At 40.1% G+C, this 16,041-nt stretch overlaps 1 protein-coding gene across 7 annotated transcripts in view; it reads left to right on the top strand.

Moving 5' to 3' along the window:
• The window catches only part of tnk2b (tyrosine kinase, non-receptor, 2b), a 126,679-nt gene that overhangs the window by 4,074 nt on the left and 106,564 nt on the right, over nt 1-16,041 (top strand). For all 7 annotated transcript variants that reach the window (XM_061732966.1, XM_061732963.1, XM_061732969.1 and 4 more), the window contains exon 2: nt 14,352-14,565. In XM_061732966.1, the coding sequence (XP_061588950.1) occupies nt 14,524-14,565 (42 nt within the window). In that variant the 5' untranslated portion in view covers nt 14,352-14,523. The remainder of the gene's footprint in view (nt 1-14,351; nt 14,566-16,041) is intronic.

The raw sequence follows: 16,041 nt of genomic DNA on the forward strand, positions 1-16,041 counted from the left end.
TTCGTTGGAAGAAAAACGAGGATTAAAACAAAAACTCCTACAGATACAATAGGGCCTTCGCACTGTCAGTGCTCGGGCCTTAATTAGCCCATTTCCTGTCACAAGAAAAGGGGCATTGAAAATAAACAGCAATTAACTCATCTAATCTTTTTTCATGAGAAAAAAGATTAGATGATTTCATCATTGGGCAGATTGTCCATAAAATGTAAAAAGGGTGACCACATGTCATTAAATTCTTCAACTTTACCTCTAAGAATGTATGTTAGTTTTTCTAATACTAGGTGTAAAGACGTCTCTTTTAACCACTGAGTGGAATTAGGACTGTGAACATCCTTCCACTTCAAGGCTATTACTCTTTTGACTGTAACAAACAAAAATCTATGAGCTTTCTTTTCTTTGCATTTGCACCAAAGTCTTCAGGGTTTATATGTAATAGACATAATCTAGGTTCAACAGGAATCGTACACTCTGTTAATCTTGAAATCATGCAAAGGGTATCTTTCCAAAATTCCAGGAGTTTCTTACATTCCCATATACAATGAAGCAAAGGCTTGTTGGTTGTAACAGTAAATTGGAATTTAAAGAAAATAAAGTATGTGTATGTATAGAGCATGAGCTGCTTTGACCAGCGTAGATTACTTGTGAGTCGTGGCTGAGAGGTGCGGTGTATTAACTCAACACTCACAGGCACGAGGGGAACATATAAACGCCAAATTGACAGATTAGCGCTGCGATTCAAACTTTCCAGGAAGAAAAAATGAGAAGCCTGCATCCTCAAGCGTTTATCTTTTTTCCCTTCTCCTTTGGGCACTTAAATAATCCAGTGGATTAACGGTACAAAGTGTGCAGCTCAACCTGAAGGTCAGAGCTCAGTCCTTGCAGCAGGGATGTCCCGTCCTCACTTCTTCCAACCTCCACTCTGACCTCAATACTCCTCTTTGATTTAAATGGAGCCACGGCTGCACACTTTTTCCATTTCTCTTTATCTTGTACAAGATTAGTCTCTGTTGGTTGTAGCTCGTTGTTATCTACGTCTGCAATGAAATCAAAAGTCCGCTCTGATCTCATTAAATCTCACTAGATCTAATTATCTTATTAAATTAGTGGGTCATGTGATACGAATGCAGACAAATACATTTACAGAGACAAAGTGGCTAATGTTCTGACTGATTTGGAGCCGTGATGATCCAGTTTGGTAATAAAAAGATCCAGTTTATTTCACAAGTGCTGAACTTCTCAGTCATTACTCCTGACATTGTCAAAGATTTGCTGATTTTATTTTTCCCTGCGTTGTCAGGAATGATGGAACGTCTTTAGATTTTGGAGATGTTTGAAATGTCTAGTCCTCTGGGGATCCATGCAGACAACAGTCCCACGCTAGTTTCTTATAGAGATGCACCGATCAATCGGCAACCGATCGGTATCGGCCGATAATGCCCCTATCGGTTTTGATCGGCGTTCTCAAAATAATAGTTCAAATCAGGCCGATCAGATGACGTTTACAACAACAACACGCCCCCCCGCGCTGCGTTCCCACACCTCAGACTCCGTTTCCACGTAGCAAAAACTGTGGCGTTTTCATGCGTTTTGGCCGTTCGTTTACACTAAAACGAAGCTCAAAGTCACCAAAACCATCATCTCTGAAAACTCCGGCCAAAGTGGAGATTTGCAAAAACTCCGTCTTCACGTTTGCTTGTAAACGGAGGGAAACGGACCAGAATATTTGTCTTATTTCTAGTTAAAATGTTTCATTTTTAGTCGAAAAAATCTCATTACACTTAAAACAAGACTCATCACTGGAAAAAAGTGAAAATTTACTTGAAACAGGTGAAAATTGTCAAATAACAAGTTATTTTTCTGGTAATGACTTGTTTGATCCATGCAGACAACAGTCCCACGCTCGTTTCTTACAGTAATGTTGCGTGCAAAGACCTTTCACACAACGCAGAGAGTAAAATGAACACTCCCCCTGGAGGAAAATGAAAGAACTTGACTGTTTCAGCTTCTGATCACAAGTGATTAGAAGATGTTGGATGGATTGAGAGGAAACGGTCAGACGTGGCTGCACAGCCACCGAGCACGGGACCAGATCCAGACCAGCTCAGTGCCAGTTTCCCAACAGGATGTCAGTCTGCGGGGGGGGGGGGGTTGCCACCTTCCCATATGATGATGAAATATCTTCACGGGAGCACGTCAGTAATGTATTTGAAGAGAAAGCACGTTGGAGAGTTGAACGAAATGAAATCTCTGTTATTTCTAGCGGCTCCCGACAATCTTTCTTTGTAGAAGTGGGGGCAAAATGGCTCTTTTGATAATAAAGGTTGCAGACCCCTGGTCTAGACAGTAGCTTCTCTGATGATGGAAGTCGATCCCACCATGTGGATATGACACTCCAAATGTTACTTCATTTTATTATTGATATTTTCATATCCACCAAAATATTCTTGATTTCAGCGACGGTGACGTGTACCGACTCGGCTATTTCACACCTTGCAGAAATGGCTCTCACTCGTTCCACTGGTGTCCTCTGATGGTAAAGGCGTAATAATGTCCTCAGTGGCCAAAGCGCTCCAGGGCACGCTTGAGTTCGGGCAAAATCACGTTTACATCATATGTAAGCAGAATACGATGTGTGTGTATGTGTGTATGTATGTATATGTATGTATATATATATATATATATATATATATATATATATATATATATATATATATATATATATATATATATATATAATATGCCATTTTCTTGCTTGGATGAGTGGTTTTTCATGGACATTTGTTACAGTTTGGATCTTCTGTAGGGTTTTGAGTTTCATTTCTTGTGTTTTTCTTGGTTCTTTACTTTGAGCTGGTGTTTAACTTCTTTCCTGTTTTATTTTGAAAGTCTGTCCTTGTGTTTAGTTAAAGTTTGACTCCTTTTGTTCCTATCTGCCCTGATTGTTTGTATCTGTGTCTCGTCTTTCCCTCCATCCCTGCTGGTCCCTACGCAGGTCTTAATGCTCAAATCCCCTTTTTTTCTCCAAAATGATCACTTTAATGCGGCCTTCATCACACTGAAGTGTGAACGGTACTGGCCCAGAAGTGACGAGCATGAGCAGAGGAAAACATGACATCACGCAGGGCGCGGCTTTTATAGAAGTACATTTGGATGCTTCACGTGCTCGTCTGGCAATTTGAATGTACCAGCTGACGCAAGAAAGAAGGAGAGTGAGAAAAAGAGGCCAAATGTTGACCCTTTAGTGCATCAGTGGCTGCTACCGTCGTACAGAGGTGTGTGTGGATGTGAGTCTCAACCAGGAGTGGTGACGCCAAAGCCGGGTGAAATGCGTCATGATCGTTCCGACTGCTGTCGCTTTGACACAAATGATACCACGTATGAAAGTGGCCTGGGCCGTTCAGGCTGGCGTTAAAAAGCACCGTGCACCCGGCTGTTGAGCCTGAGGCCCCTGGTCTGGAACACATTCCTAAAAGTTGGAACTGTAGATACCAAACCATGAAGCATTTGAGTTATTTTGCTCCATTCGTCTTGTAAACTCATCTGAGGGTGTGGGTTTGTCAACATACTCTTAATCAGGGCTGGGGATCGATTCAAATGTCAAGAATCAATTTGATTCCGATTCTTAAGATTCAGAATCGAATATCAGGATTTGATTCAATTCGATATTGATTTAGGTTAGTGTTATTAAAACTGTTTTTTGAGCTGTTGCATGAATTATATGACTGTGTAATTATGCAACATATTAATACTAGTATTATATTGAGATCCAACAGCAAGTATTGCAGCTAATGATGCTGTAAAGACCAATCAGCTCCCAGAATGCTGATAGAACTGCTTTCAGAAACATCGTGTGGCAGAATTACCAAACAGATCCAGGGAGGAAACAGAGACAGATGAAATTGGTTTAATTTTTTTTAACACATTCCGTTTCTATTTTTTCAATTTTCTGTGTTTTTCGGTTTTTAATTTTTGAGAATTTGGTTTTTAGCATTTTATGCTAATTTAAGCCCAATAAAGTGTATATTTAAAGCAATGATAACTGAAAACTTTAATTTTCATACTTGTAAACATATTTAAAGGCAAAAACATGGCCCCAGTTATTCTGGTGTCCAACAAAACATTCCTTTTTTTGGCATAAACAAAAAAATACCAAAAGTTATTCTTATGAAATAAATAACTAAGAAATAAACAACTCAAATATTCCTTTCAATACCCATTTTAAGTGCAAAAAAAGAAAGAAATTGCAACAGCTCAACAGCGCATGTGTGAATTAAATTATGTGACTACTGGGATTAAAGTTCACCGGGTGAAAATATAATAATGATTAAAAAAAAATAAATTAATCTTTAGACATACGAATCAATTTTAGGAATTAATATGATATCGATTTAGAATTGGAAAATGAATTTATTCAACACAGGCTTACTCTTAATTTTACAATTCTCAGGTCGTCTTCTCTGTCGGTTCAGGTCGGGACTGCAGTCCAGTACTCATATCCTCCTCTTCATCAGCAATGCTTTTCTAATGTGTGCAGATAATGGTGTTGGAATGTTTTCTTCAAAAACGCAAGGATGTCCCGGGGAGGATGCAGTCCTTGAGACAGCATAGCTGCTCTAAAAACTTCGATTCCTTTTTCGTGCTTTAATGCTGCCGTCACAAAAATATCGACCCTCTTACCTCCTTCTTCTATTTGAATGTTTTTCCTCTTCCGAAGCAGCTCAGCTTGCTCTGATAGGATCCCACTGTTGTGCCACAAAGGGGTGGGAGTTCAGTTATTAGAGAGTTATTAATAATTGTCTTACTATAGTTATTAATAATTAATAAAGACGAGGATCAAAATGAATCAATCAAAACGGGGCGCCACCTGATTTATCAGGAAAATGTTTCCCACACAGAGACCAATGTGAAACTAACTTCACATGTAGCTCTGGTCATTCAACTGGGAAATGAGAATGTGCTTTTTTTCTGTTGTGGATCATGTTGTCATCAAGATCCAGCAAGTGGATGCAAAGGTAGACAAATGATAATATAAACAAACACACTTAAGCTAATAAACACAGTTGTGACGGGATCAGCGATCCGGCTCACAATGTAAAACTAAGCTAGTTAAATGTGTTAACTATGTTTTCTGCCCAGACACAAAAACAGCCTCTTACGTGAATCTTTGTAGTTGAAGAAAAAGGTGGTTTGGTCTGGCCGGTCAGCGTTCCTTGGTGAACAGCTGGATGGTTACGCTCTCTCTCTCCTGCTCTCCTCATCTCAGTGTGGATGAGTGGTGCATTATGGGTACTGCAGCTGGACCTCCTTCAGCTGCAGGTCAGTCCAAAGGCATTCACATCGGTGCATGCAGGGTCCCTGGTTCGGCTCATCTGGGACTCTGAACATTTGCGGGTGACTCGTTGCGGCGTTGCAGACTATGGTTGCCAAGGCAACCAGACGCTTCTTCAGGCCCGATACTGGAGAAGGCCGGCCCATAGCTAGTAGCTCTTCATGCTAAAGTAGGAGCTGTGGCTTTCTCCATAGCTCACAGAGAACTCCATGGGACCGTGGACAGGTCCGAGGTAGAAGAGATCTTGAGAGAAAGAGAGGAGGAAAGAGAGCAAGAAAGCCTGCTCTTTCTAGCCAGGCCTGCGCTGCCATAAATCGACAGCGTTTTGGGGTCCATGCCCAATGAGGGGCTATTCCTTATCACCAAAGGGCCGCAAATGCAAAGCCCGCTTTGGTTTTGAGTCATTATGGAGGTTCCTTTGTTTCAAACCATGCGGTCAGCTGTAACCCTGCGTTCACACTGAAAGCGTCAAAATCTCCCGACGCCAGCATCTCGCTGTTTGGTGCGTTCACACTGAAAGCTGCATGTACTGTCGATGGCTGCAGTGGGCGGGGCTAAAGCTGCAGTGGAAGGGACTAAAGCTGCACTGGGCGGGGCTAAAACTGCAGTGGGAGGGACTAAAGCTGCAGTGGGCGGGGCTAAAGCTGCAGTGGGAGGGACTAAAGCTGCAGTGGGAGGGACTAAAGCTGCAGTGGGCGGGGCTAAAGCTGCGCTGCAGAACTGGAGGGAACAGTGGGAACAGCCTACTCATATAGCGTACACATCTTCAGTTTCCTATTTCACCATAGATCACACTTTGGGACGTCTTCTTTATATTTTAGCGTTATTTCGCGTAGATAAGAATGAGTTTGATGCTCCTTAACAAGTTTGGTCAGCGGATCGCCAGAGCCCTTGCTCCCGGTGAACCATAAATCCGCATAGGCTGATTTATGGTTCCACGTCACACCAACGCAGAACCGACGGCGTAGGGTACGCGGCGACGCACACCGTACTGTGACCCTACGCCGTCGATTTAACGCGGAACCATAATTCAGGCTAAGCTGCAGTCTGTCTGCGCTGATCCTGACACACCGGGTCGGAGCGGATTTGGTCATGATGTTTAACCTGTGTTTTGTGATTAATAAGCACGGGTTTTAATTATTTTTCGTTGGATCAATCTAGCAAATAAAATCGTTGGGACCATCCAGCCCCTCAACCATCAGTTAGTGTTTCACATGAGCAGTTCAGGTAAAAACGGCAGTCTAATCAGCAAAAATGTCAGTTTGCTGGATGAAATATATTAATTCCTGATAAAATAAGTGTGTTAGTGCACAGCTCTGCTCATGTACGCATGTGAGTGAGTGTACGTTTGTGTTTACATGAAAGTACAATCTGCATTGAGGCTTCTCGCTTCGGGAATCCCGGTCTGTGATTGGACGCTGCCTCGGCGTCACCGCTGCTCATTTGCATAAAGTTGAGATTTTTCAACTTCAAATTGACGCGGTGCTCTGGCCGCTCCTCGACGCGCGTTTTCATGGACAATGAATGGCAGCCGGCTGCCTATGACGCCCGTGACGCTTTCAGTGTGAACGCTGGGTAAGAAATCAAGTCTTCCCATATTCAACACAGGACTGTGGCCCAACGTCACGCTCACTGAGTGTAATGATCTGACAGTCAGTTATTCTTCATCCTTTTTGTTTTTCTCAATGCTTAACAAAGGTTACGTGTACACCGTGTTTGAGTAGTAAGGTATTTGTGAGCATCTGATCTCCTGGAAAGAAAGCGTAGCATTTCACTCTTCTTAACTCTTTGTGGCGTCTCCTATTCATTGCTGACAGAGAAAGTGTTTCTCTCCTGTTTTGTGTCACATGATCTCCCCCTGCAGGCTTCCTTTGTCCAGCAGAGCGTCTCGGCGGGCTCTTATTACAGTTGAATCCTGGCTCATTAGTATCATTGGTTCACACGCGAGACTGGTTTTCAAGTGAATTTGGAGTTTACTTAACAAACATGTTTCAGCATCTTACACATCTAAACTAAACGTAGATTAAACACAATGTATTTCAAAACGTTTCAGTGCTGTGCTGACGTTATCAGCATGAATCGGCAGTGACTCTGCAGGGGAATCTTTCTGTGGAGCCCGATGCGTACCGGTTTAATTATAAGCCAATTTAAAGACAAACCGTGGGTGTGATGAAGAGCTTCGGTGTCTGAATATTGTTTGACTAACCGGTGCACATTTTCCATTTTTCTGTTCTTCTCTGTTGCTGATTAATGATTTATTTGACCCCCTTGCTTTAAACACGGACGTGATGAAGTCCATGAAAATACAGGACGCCTCACTTTTCTTATTTGAAATTGATTCATTCAAAAATGTGTTAATATTACACATTTAATGTCTTAATATTATTATGATTATTAGATCAAACTTTATTTTGCCTTTTCCACAAGTCCACCAAATTCATGATTGATTTAACAAAATAAAAATATATATACAATGATGAACTTGACTTAACATTTATCAATTAAAAAAGCTTTTGCAAATGTCAAGCTTCACTTTTGTAACTTAGAAGTTGCTGCTGATTCAGACATTTATGTCAAAAACATCTAGAGCCCATCAGGTTGTGCATAAGGGGGATGCATTTTGTGATAAACTGGTACGTAGTCAATTTAATAAATAAAACTGAAAGTTCTCAATTTTCTTTTTGAGCATCTATCACCTCGCCACTTTTGATGCAACAGCTAGCCAGTTTTAGGGGCAAAAGTACTCAGGAAACGCTGCCTCAAAGCTGCAGAACATCAGTTATGGTATATAACTAGTACAGGTCTCAGTACTGGAGACCTGGAGATGATTAACCTGCATCTTCGTCACACGTCATCACAAAGTGATAGTCGTTAGAAGCAGGGCTGGGGATCGATTCAACTGTCAAGAATCGATCAGATTCTTAAGATTCAGAATCGATTATTCGATTCCGATATTGATTTGGGTTAGTGTTATTAAAACTGTTTTTTGAGCTGTTGCATGAATTATATGAGTGTGTAGTTATGCAACATATTCATACTAGTATTATATTGAGATTCAACAGCAAGTATTGCAGCTAATGATGCTGTAAGGACCAATCAGCTCCCAGAATGCTGATAGAACTGCTTTCAGAAACATCGTGGGGCAGAATTACCAAACAGATCCAGGGAGGAAACAGAGATGGATGAAATCGCTTTTATTTTTTCCCACATTCCCTTTTAATTTTTTCCATTTTTGGTCTATTTCGGTTTTTAATTTTTGAGAATTTGGGTTTTAGCATTTTATGCAAATGTAACCCCAATACAGTATATAAAGTAATGAAATATAGACAATTTATGCAATTCTAACTGAAAACTTTAATGTTTTCATACCTTTAAACATATTTAAAGGCAAAAACATGGCATAGTTATTCTTGTGTCCAACAAAACATTCCTCTTTTGAGCATAAACAAAAAAATACAAAAAGTTGTAATGAAATGATGAAACAAAAATCGATCTTTAGACATACAAATCCGTTTTTAGGAATGAATATGAGACACAGGCCCAGTTAGAAGAAGAGAGAACATGAAGCAATCCTGCGTCTCTCTGCTTGTGTTTTTGTGCTGGCCTAGCAAGGTCACTGCCGTGTGAGTATTTAGAAAGTATGAGCAAAACAAAACACCACAAAGCACTACACGTTTGCTGCTTGGGCAATCCCCTTACTTTACGCTCTCACCTCGTACACTGGCAGTGTTTAGATCGCCCCATGACTGTGTGTGTGTGTGTGTGTGTGTGTGTGTGGGTGTGAGCGGTTTATTTTTGGCCTTTCTCACACTCTCTTGGGACTGGGTGGTGTTTGCGTGTGTTTTTGTCTACTTGGATGGAGCTGCAGCCGTGGACCAGCGTCTCCATGATGCATAACAAACTGCAAAATCTGCCAAACTCGTGCTTATAGTTTGATCTGGATCCCCATTAGCTACAGCTAAACTGCAGCTATTCTTCCTGGGGTCCAACACATAATACACAGTACATTACAACAAGAAATGAAAAGCAAACCTAAAGAGGTAGCATATAAAAAGGAAAGGAAAAACGGAAAATAAATAAAAAATAGCGTCATTTGTTTAACATTTAGATATAAATAAAAACAATACATATTCATATATTTTATAACATCAACAAATTCAAACAATGTGTGTGTATGTATACATACATACTAGGGGTGTAACAATATATTGTGCCACGAAATTTCACGATACAAAAACGTCACGATACGTGTCGTGGAGGTGACAAACTGTATCTGATATTGGGTTATTATTATTAATCTATTGTGTTGACTAGTAACGCGCATCCGACCGCGGCCGCGACCGCATCTCGACCCGCGGACCAAAATCTTACTCCGCTCAGAAGAAAGTAGTCCCGTTTTGCGGTCCTGTTTTGAGCTCTGAACCTTTACTTATTTAAGTCTGGTGTAGAGTTAAGCCTTACCTTATTAAATTAAACCTTTTTCGGGTCGTGAGTAGGATAAACACGGGACAACTTCTGCGTGAGTTTGCGTGTACTTCAACGTTCGCTCAACAGCGTAGGATTTTAGAACATCAACACAGCACCTAGTGCCGTCCTGTGGCGTATCACTCCGCCCAATCTAAAACAGACTAATCACTACAGATAAACTGACTAGTGTCATTATAGTCCCTGATTTACAGAATATAAAGAATATATTTATAAAATAATGAACCCTGAATTACCAAAATAAACTTCTTAACAAAAATAAATCTCCTCTTACACTTATAAGGTGAGCATGAATCAATCTTTTTTATGATGTAAAATTGTATGTATTTATTTACTTGTATTTATTTATCCAATTTTAGTTGTTAAATTTCTGGAAAAGAAAAAAGTCAAATCATACATGAGAGAAACTATTCAGTTTGTGTCTAAATATTTGTACTTGTATGAAACTGAAGATGCATAATGCAAACCTGACATTTACTTTTAGTTCAGTTTGTGGAAAATGGTTGGCCTGGCTTTCTCTTTAAAACTTAAACAGTTATAAAGTATTACAAACTGTAACAATAGGGCAAATGCACAGTATTGTTTTGTATTATGTGTCTTTCAAATAAAAGACAATTTTTTTCCAGTCATATATTCCTCTATCAAGGTTGTTAAAAAATACTGCTATAATATCGTATCGTATCGTTATCGTGACCTCAATATCGTGTATCGTATCGTGAGATTAGTGTCGTTACACCCCTAATACATACATACATACATACACACACACACAGGACTGTCTCAGAAAATTTAAATATTTTGATTTTCTGTAATGCAATTAAAAAAACTAAATTGTCATACATTCTGGATTCATTACAAATCAACTGAAATATTGCACGCCTTTTATTATTTTAATATTGCTGATTATGGCTTACAGTTTAAGATTAAGATTCCCAGAATATTCAAATTTTTTGAGATAGAATATTTGAGTTTTCTTAAGCTGTAAACCATGATCAGCAATATTAAAATAATAAAAGGCTTGCAATATTTCAGTTGATTTGTAATGAATCCAGAATGTATGACATTTTTGTTTTTGTAATTGCATTACAGAAAATCACAATATTCTAATTTTCTGAGACAATCCTTTATATGTTGTTCATTGGCAATCGAGTTATTGTGCAGCTCAGGTGATATTGCGGAGTAATCCAAAAGTAATGTAACTAGTTACTTTCAGCAACCAGTAACTAAGTAGTGTAAGGGATTACTTTTTTAAAAGTAACTAGTAATATGTAATGGATTACTTTTTTGAGTAACTACCCCAACACTGTATATATATATATATATATGTATGTATATGTATATATATATATATATATGTATATACATACATACATACATACTGTACATACATACATACATACATACATACATACATACATACATACTGTACATACATACATACATATGTGTGACGTTGCTCAGTCACGTGTACCAGGTTTTAACCAGCAGGACAAAAAAAAAAATCTGTGGCCTGTGCGAACCGTGCACATCAATAAATAATTGACAACCTCTTTGCAGTTGGTGCTTTTTAAAAGCTGCCAGGCCTGTGCGTGTGTGCGTTTGTTCCCAGTGTGGTGTGTGAGTGTGTTGCTGTCCCATCGCGGTGCTGACCGTTATGTACGTGGTCCGTTTCCTCACAAAGGGCTCGTTTGTCAAGTTGCGCGGCGGGGGAGAGAACAGCTCGGTGTTTCTGCTCCTCGTGGTGGTGGTGGGCTTCTCCTGTGACGCTGGGGGCTCCAGCCGGCTCCTTCCCTCCCTGGTGGGTGGATGCTTGTGCGTGTAAAACACATTTGATTCATTCACGTTGCCCTCTCCTGCAGAAAGGCCCCTCAGGCATTCCGGCCCCAGCCCCCGGACCTGCCTTGAAATAATGTCAGCTTGATTCACATCCCGGGCCGCAGGCTGCTTCCGGTCCTAACCCTACTGTGGCTTATTGATTCAGCAGGGCACAATGTGTTTCAGTCGCGTTTGATGCATTTTTATTAAGTCTTGAGTCATTTTTACGAGGCGACTCTGCTGTAGATTTATCCAAAAATCCATCAGATGAACGTTTGTTATATATGTTTGTATATTGTTATGTTTATAATGTTGTTTATAAAACTAAGCTGGTTCCTTATCTCATTGTGGTGTTCTTTATGTCCTGTATTTGCAGGATAAAGACCAGTTTGTGACATCAGTGGCTGTTATAGTTTCACTGCAAAAACTCAAAATCTTACCAGGAATATTTGTCTTATTTCTAGTTAAAATGTCTCATTTTTAGTCAAAAAATTTCATTACACTTAAAAAAAGAGTCATTACCAGTAAAAATAACTTGTTATTTGACAATTTTCACCTGTTTCAAGTACATTTTCACTTGAAATAAGTACAAAAATCTGCTAGTGGAACAAAATGTATCTTCTCATTACAAGCAATAAAATCTTGCAGATTTATTTCTACTTATTTTATGTGAAAATCTACTTGAAACTGGTGAAAATTGTTGTTTTTTCCAGTGATGAGTCTTGTTTTAAGTGTAATGAGATTTTCTTTGACTAAAAATGGGACATTTTAACTAGAAATAAGACAAATATTCTTGTTAAGATTTTGAGTTTTTGCAGTGGTTCATAGCAGCCTAATGCTGCTCTTCTAGTTTAAGGCTCACAATGACCTGCAACAATGATATAGTAGGGGTTTATTATACATTTCCTGAATCCTTATGGTCCTGTGAGTATTCCAGTTTTTGTATTTTGTGTCTCTGTTGTTCCTAGATGACACAGGGATAAAATATAGTATATCATTTAGGTGAAAATGGTGTAAAAATGTGTGTTGTTTATAGTTTAAAGAGCTGCAGTGACCTCTATGTTGGTCAGAAAGATTCACATCTTAGCTTGAATGAATGCTTAAAAGGTCTCCTTTAAAATGATACCAAAGACAATATTGTGGAACATTGACAGATATCCTGTACATAAGTCTAAACCAGGATATGCAGCAGCATCTAAAATGTCATTTTCTGAAGGGGGTTTTAACTTCATGAGCTGATAACTATGATCCAGCTGCCACTCAGGAAGGTTTTCATACCAGAATATCATCTATAGACATAGATATTTTCAAAACTTATAAGCAGGTTTTGTCACCTTGAGTGGTGCTGATATCTGGTCTGGAACATGGACTAAATGCAGCATTAGTGTTGCAATCAGAGAATGACTGAAATCCCCAGGTACATCCCCGTGCATGTGCACACTTGTAGCTGATAACAATGGGAATGATCCTTTATATTGATCACTCCAGAGCACACAGCTCTGATCTATCCCACAGGCCTCCGAGCCTAGAGACATCGATGCCAACTCCGAACAAGGTCAACAGAAACGCTACCTTTTTGCACAGTAAAGTCACAAGTGGGATTTGTGATTGCAGCCCCAGATAAAGTGTAGTAAAAGTAAAAGGCTTCCCACAGGAATCCCTTGTCCATGGGGTTGTATCAGCTATTGTCTTGTAGACGTCTGAAGGATCTGACTGAAGGATCTGACATCACAGCTAAGCTCGCCCTCTTAGTCTTTATGCAAAGCAATTCATTCAGATACTCATAAGCACCAATAAAGATGCTTTCGTCAACAAAAATTATGACTAAATATCGTCGTCAACGAACCTTTATCACCTGAGGAAAACGAAACGAGACGCAACGAACATGCTGGTCATGTGACGATAACGATAATTAAATACATAATGCAATATTGTAGACCAATAAAAACCAGATTAAAATGTAGATTACAGAATAAAAACTCTGCTAAAATGTGTCTTCATTTTCATTGACCAAAACGAGACGAAATGTTCTTACAAAGATCCTTAATCTCCATGTTTTAAGTAGTTTCCTCTGGTTTAGTCTTTAAACCAGTTTAATCTTTAGATCTTTGGATCCACTTTCCTACATAGACGTGGAAAACAAACCCAATGTGTCATTGAAAAAGAAAAAGATGGAGAGAAATGCAGAAAAATAAATATGTTGTAAACTCAAACTAGAGTCTTCTGTATCTGGAATGAATGTATTATTGAGTCTATAAGGTAACAATAATATAATAAGAAGATAACCTTGTTTAAATTGTAAAATGAGTTTGGCTAAATACAATCTTTGACTAAAACTAGACTAAAATGGTCATGGACAATTCTGACTAAAATGCTCAGACTTTTAGTCGACTGAAACTTGACACGACTAAAAGGAGAATGAACGTGACTAAAACTAATAAAAACTAAAATGATAGCTTGACCCAAAGACTAGACTAAAACTAGAATTGAAAAACAGGCTGACAAAAACAACACTAAGCCCTAATAATGACACATATTCATCCCTGCTTTGCACCCCCGTATTTCTTCTTCAAGTAGAAATGGGCCTGGGTTCTTATGGGTTAGTACAGAATATCTCCACATCAAGTGAGGGAGTATCCCTTCATAGACACTCTCCATAATGCCTCATGAATGAGAATGACACTAAAACATAGCCATTGTTGATTGCCTTATTTATTTTCAGGGGCTTCCTGCAACAAACACCAGGCATTCCTGTCATCCATGGATGGAGATGAAATCATGTAAGCGGACGCAAGCGTGGCGGTGCCTAGAACTTCAGCTGTGGCTCGTCTCGGTGGACATGAGGCTGAGCTCCCGTCATCTACCTGAGACGAGCATCTTTAGTGTCCGAGCAGATGCTGAGAGAAGACCAGAGTTCTGTGGCTCAAGTATCGCAGGTATGAAGTGAACCAGATGGCATGATCGCGTTCTGTTTATAGAGGGTCTGCATTGAAGTCACTTCCCCACTGGACCAGCCCCCTTACTGAGTTGTGAAACATCAGCAAAAACAGCTGCAACTGGTGGAGAAGACGGGATAACAGCTGATTATCGGCTTAAATTAAAGGCAGTTGGACTTGACAGTGACCCGTACAGTTACCCCAAGAACCAGTGGTCCATGGACATTAATATTTGGTACAGTTACCAAGAACCAGTGGTCCATGGACATTAATATTTGGCCACAAATCCAGTTTCCTGATATTTATATGTACTTAATTTCTACGCCGGGGAAATACACGAAGCAAAGCTTGAAGGCTTACAAAAGTCTTGACGCTTGGTCCGACTTCAAGGCAGGATTTGTTGTAGAAATTAAAGTGATGAGGACACCGAACTATGATAATGAGGCTCTGTGCTGATTGGCTGCCTGAATGACGCGATAGAGTTAGTTACACCGTGTCATAACTGCATGCGAGCGAGCGTCCCCGACAAAATCTAATTCCATTGCTTTATTTTCTATTGGACTGTCCTAACTGGCCGCAGCGACGCACCGTTTTGAGCTGAACATTTGTCGGACGCCCTGCTTCTATTTTCTTCCTGTCGCTCGCGTTGAAAGCCGGTTGAAAGCGCTGTAGGAAACAGTTATAGATGAGGAACGGCTGATCCAGTTAGTTGAAATGAGAAGTTATCTCTATGATTCCTCCTACAAAAACCTCAAAGTGGCAGCTGCTGGAGGGAGATGGACAGAGAGCGTCCGATGTCACGCAGTGCTACGATAGTCGGACACTCTCATACAGTTACACGGTTTTATAGTTGTGGGCGTGGTTTCACGCATCAGAGGCCAAACTCTGAACGGCTCGTAGATCCACATCACACTGGACGGCTCATCCGGGCGACTGTACAGACACTGCAGAATTTGGTTGCTTTCCTCCTTCTCTGAGTTGGCAGGCTGAGGGGAGACCACTTTATATATGTTAAAGCAAGAAAAAACCTGTTTTTCATAATAGGTCCCCTTTAAGCTTATTTTTCGGCAGTCTGTAAAACGATAACTGCGATTTCTTGCTAAATATATGAGTCGATCGCACAACAGCTCTTTCCAATTTTAGATGTTTTCCAAAGTTTATGCTGCCACTCAGTCTTTCTGACACTCAGTCTTTCTGCCACTCAGTCTTTCTGCCACTCAGTGTGCGTACATTAACCCGCTGTGAAGTCGCATCTGTGACATCATGCGCATTCCCTCTATTGACAAGAACCCCACTTTTATGTGGTTTATTTTTGTGTGTAAAGTGCAGCTGGGTGTGTTCTGCATCTTTTCATCCCTGTGTTCAACGCTCAAACACCAGCACAGATTTGTGTCCACCATAGTTTGTGTTTGCCGTCCCGTCTGAGGACACGTGTACCTGTACATTTATCTATGGCAGACATGACGTAAAAGGTAA

This window comes from Cololabis saira, chromosome 10 (assembly GCF_033807715.1).
Source record: "Cololabis saira isolate AMF1-May2022 chromosome 10, fColSai1.1, whole genome shotgun sequence".
In the NCBI taxonomy this organism is placed as follows: Eukaryota; Metazoa; Chordata; class Actinopteri; order Beloniformes; family Belonidae; genus Cololabis; species Cololabis saira.